The following is a 3,732-nucleotide window of genomic DNA, read 5'->3' as shown; positions in this document are numbered from 1 at the left end:
AGTCAGGTCTCGCACTACGAGGAGTAGAAGTTGTCTAGTTTGGCTGCTGTCAGTTTATATTACAAGTTTATATTACAGTTTATATTATTATATTACACTCCTGCAGCCGCCGGCAGATGGCGCTCCCCCTCACGTCAGCTGCAGTCAGACCTAAGTGAAGTCGAACGCACCCAACGCATTCCCAATTATCAAAAAAACCCACTAATTGAATGGGTCGCGTAATTATCGCTATGAATTCTGGGAGTCTGTGCAACTTCAAGACCGCAGCTCTCGTGTTACTTATAACAAGGAAGGAATATTATTCTATATTTTTAATGGCGACCGAATGATTGATTGATATAATGTAGTGTTTCATTCTATATCCTGTTTTGATAAGATATCGACATTTCGTAAACATTCGATATACAGTTAAACCATAATTGGTCCGTCTTGTTTCTTTGTCACCCAGAAACTTCACAACTGTGTTGTGAGCGGATTTTCAGCGCTTATATGTTTTTAAACTTGTCTTAAAAATTTGTGGTACTTCTACGTTTCTGCGCTTTTGTAAATGTAGATCGTATGTTTCGTCATTTGATTAAAGCGTTTGAAGACTTTGCAGCGCTCTGACACCAATCGGCCACCGTAGCTTAGCAACCGAATCATAACAATTCTTTTCCGTTTAGAGTTTTCATTTGAACATTTAAAGCAGCTCAGACTTGCAGTTTATCAGCAAGAGAGAAGACGCGAAAGATGTCCATCGTGAAAACCACCGTGAATCTCCAGAGGATTGACTGGCTGCTGCCGAAAGGTGCAGTCAGTGTGCGGATCGCCCCGGAATACATCCCCGGTCCAGTTGGCCGAGGTAAGGATGGCAAAATGATGCCCAGACTAACTCAGCACTTAAAGAGTTAAAGTCAGAATATGCTTGACTAGTCTTCTTGAATCTTCTGTTCTATTATCTTGTTTTAGAAGTACATGTCTAAATAATAAAGTAGTTCACCTTTAGCTTTAATATACGGGAGTCTTTTTGCATGTCTACTGCATTATATAATGAAATCAGTAAAATCTGTGGCTGTGCTGTGTTTAAAAATCAGAGAAAATCATCATGAAGTGGTAAAGTAACAGCTGAATATGTCCTAATATACGGTGTTTCCCCGAAAATAAGACAGGGTCTTATATTAATTTTTGCTCCAAATGACGCGTTACGGCTTATATTAAGGTAGTATTTTCCCAAGTATAACATGCTACAGTATATTTACCGGTATTCATGAAAAAAAATCCACATTTATTCAAACACAGACATCATGTCATCAACAGTATCTTTCCATGTAAACAATTTGACGGTGAATTTATTCATGAACAAAATTCTGCTGTATACTGCATATGTTTATTCAAATATAGTCGTAGTCATGTTCTTCTGGAACATCATCGTAAATCTCCAAGTTCCAAATTCCGTCCTGAATATCTCGCAACTCAATTTCCTGTAGAACCAGTGTCCCCAATCTCTCATGTTTAGCAATAACTCTGTCCTTAAATGAGCGCCTCTTGTCCATGTAGCCTTCTCGTAGTATAACCGCATCTCATTCTAGTTACCGTACAATCCATGGGACAATAACTAGGGCTTATATTACGAGCTTCTTGAAAAATCATGTTAGGGCTTATTTGCGGGGAAACGCGGTAGTAATCAGAAAAAGCATAAATCTTAGTTTGGTACCTTGAGAGTGAATAAATAATGCAACTTATGGAAAGTGTAAGATATGTAAAGGATTTGACTTAATAGTCAGTTGTTGATGCCAGCATTTGGATTGAGTGGGCTGCTATATTTGATGCACATGAACCTTTCCAGTGTTGTTTTTCGCTGTTGTTCTGCGTATCAGGGAATCTGTGCACAAACTGGCTTGTTTTTATAGGTCAGGTTCCCCTGCTGAAACGCAGACGGCCCAAGTCAAGACCAGCGCATAAGTTTCCCAAGCGTGTGTTTCCTGTATCCAATAAAGACTGCAGAATTTTTCTTAGTGTGCAATACCGACTGCCAAGTGTGATATCTGTGATGGTTGTGATGTAGTGTTGTTGTACAGTGACATAATGTTTCATTTAAATTAAATATGCTGTCCCCTGTCTTTATAATCCCAAAGGACAAACCAGTTCCAGTGATGCTGGCCGTCGGAAGAAGTGCCGCACCAGGCCGCCGGCAGCCAGCTCCCTGACCACGTCTGCCTCTCCTGGATCTGCTGCCATCCCGGTGGCAACCAGCAGGGGTCAGCAGGGCACAGGCCGCCGTAGAAATACGGCGGGAGGCCAGTCAGGGCGAAGAAGGAGGTATGACCAACAGAAGGGGTTAGAGCCTAAGCCCAGCTCACCAACCTTCTCCTCCTCTTCATTTTTATTTCTGTCTTCAGCCCCCTCCCCTTTTGTTTCATCCCCATTTCTTTTTATGGGCTCCTCTGTTTTATCCCCACACTTAGTCACACCTGTAAGCCCAGCTCCACATCCATTTTCAGCTCCAGGCCTGGTTCATCTGACCCCTCTGCTTCAGGCTCCAGCACAGGCTGTAGCCGCCTCATCTCACCTGGAAAAATTCTATTGGTTGTATAACTATTATGTAACAAAGTACTCTAAAATGACCTATGACGCCAAGTGCTTTACTGAGTACTGGTGTCAGGAGTTTTGGAACAGACATTTAAATGAAATTAACTTAGCGAAACAGGGGAAGAATGAGGATAATGAGGGTACTCATTCAACCAAGAGGCGTAGGATTGATGAAGATGAGTTCATCTTTCCTATTGATGCACTGGAGCAGCTAAGTACCATGCCCAGGGCTCAGGAGATGGGTGTGGAAATGGGCTATCAGTCAGATGCACATAGCTACATTTCCCTGTAGATTCAGCACATAATTACACGAGAGTTGTCATACATACTTAGGATAAGATAAAATACCATGTAGTTCTATAGCATAAGGTACTATAGGATAAGATTAAGATAGGATAAGGTTAAGATTGTATATAATACGATAGGACAAGTTAAGATAGTCTTAACTTGTATGCCATTTTATGTTTTACAAAGACATGATAAATTACCATAAGTTTAGGATACGATTATATAAGATAACATAGTATAAGAATAAGATAGGATTGCATAGCATAAGATAAGAAAGATAGGATAAGATAACATAGAATAAAATTAAGATAGGATAGGTTACGGTAAGCTTAAGATTGTATAACATAGGATTAGATTAATTATAAATAAAGCAGTCCTCCTTAGAGGGGGGGTGGTGGAGGGAATATTTAAAAAATAAAAATAGGGTTAGTTAACATAAGGTTAAGATAAGATTGTATAACATAGGATTAGATTAATTATAAATAAAGCAGTCCTCCTCAGAGGGGGGGTGGTGGAGGGAATATTTAAGAAATAAAAATAGGGTTAGTTAACATAAGGTTAAGATAAGATTGTATAACATAGGATTAGATTAATTATAAATAAAGCAGTCCTCCTTAGAGGGGGGGTGGTGGAGGGAATATTTAAGAAATAACCTTATCTTAATTAATCCTATTTTTAAGATAAGATTGTATAACATAGGATTAGATTAATTGTAAATAAAGCAGTCCTCCTCAGAGGGGGGGTGGTGGAGGGAATATTTAAGAAATAAAAATAGGATTAATTCAGAAGGTTAAGATAAGATTGTATAACAGGGCTACAGTGAAGAAATCAAAAATTTCAAGGCAGCATGAAGGTAACGCACAATCAGGGATGTGC

General features: G+C 39.4%; 1 protein-coding gene across 2 annotated transcripts; it reads left to right on the top strand.

Moving 5' to 3' along the window:
* The first annotated feature begins 403 nt into the window (after nucleotides 1-403).
* Nucleotides 404-3,492, top strand: LOC125729082 (uncharacterized). Of its 2 annotated transcripts, XR_007389577.1 has the most exons (3): nucleotides 404-841; nucleotides 2,115-3,296; nucleotides 3,414-3,492. XR_007389577.1 is itself a non-coding variant. In XM_049005630.1 (2 exons), exons 1-2 carry the CDS (start codon nucleotides 730-732, stop codon nucleotides 2,858-2,860), a joined length of 858 nt encoding a protein of 285 aa, XP_048861587.1. In that variant the 5' UTR covers nucleotides 404-729; the 3' UTR covers nucleotides 2,861-3,460. The 2 variants fall into 2 exon arrangements, 1 of the variants encoding a protein (XP_048861587.1); XM_049005630.1 differs by having other exon boundaries at nucleotides 2,115-3,460.
* Nucleotides 3,493-3,732: the final 240 nt, after the last annotated feature.

This window comes from Brienomyrus brachyistius, unplaced genomic scaffold (assembly GCF_023856365.1).
Source record: "Brienomyrus brachyistius isolate T26 unplaced genomic scaffold, BBRACH_0.4 scaffold470, whole genome shotgun sequence".
In the NCBI taxonomy this organism is placed as follows: Eukaryota; Metazoa; Chordata; class Actinopteri; order Osteoglossiformes; family Mormyridae; genus Brienomyrus; species Brienomyrus brachyistius.
Note: the sequence above shows the minus strand (reverse complement) of the source record. Positions and strands in the feature narration are given on the sequence as shown.

Excerpts from the sequence above, each read along its gene's own strand:
- LOC125729082 (XM_049005630.1), top strand. The coding sequence starts at position 730 with ATGTCCATCGTGAAAACCACCGTGAATCTCCAGAGGATTGACTGGCTG. Across the intron at positions 842-2,114 it reads CCCCGGTCCAGTTGGCCGAG|GACAAACCAGTTCCAGTGAT; the intron begins GTAAGGATGGCA and ends ATAATCCCAAAG.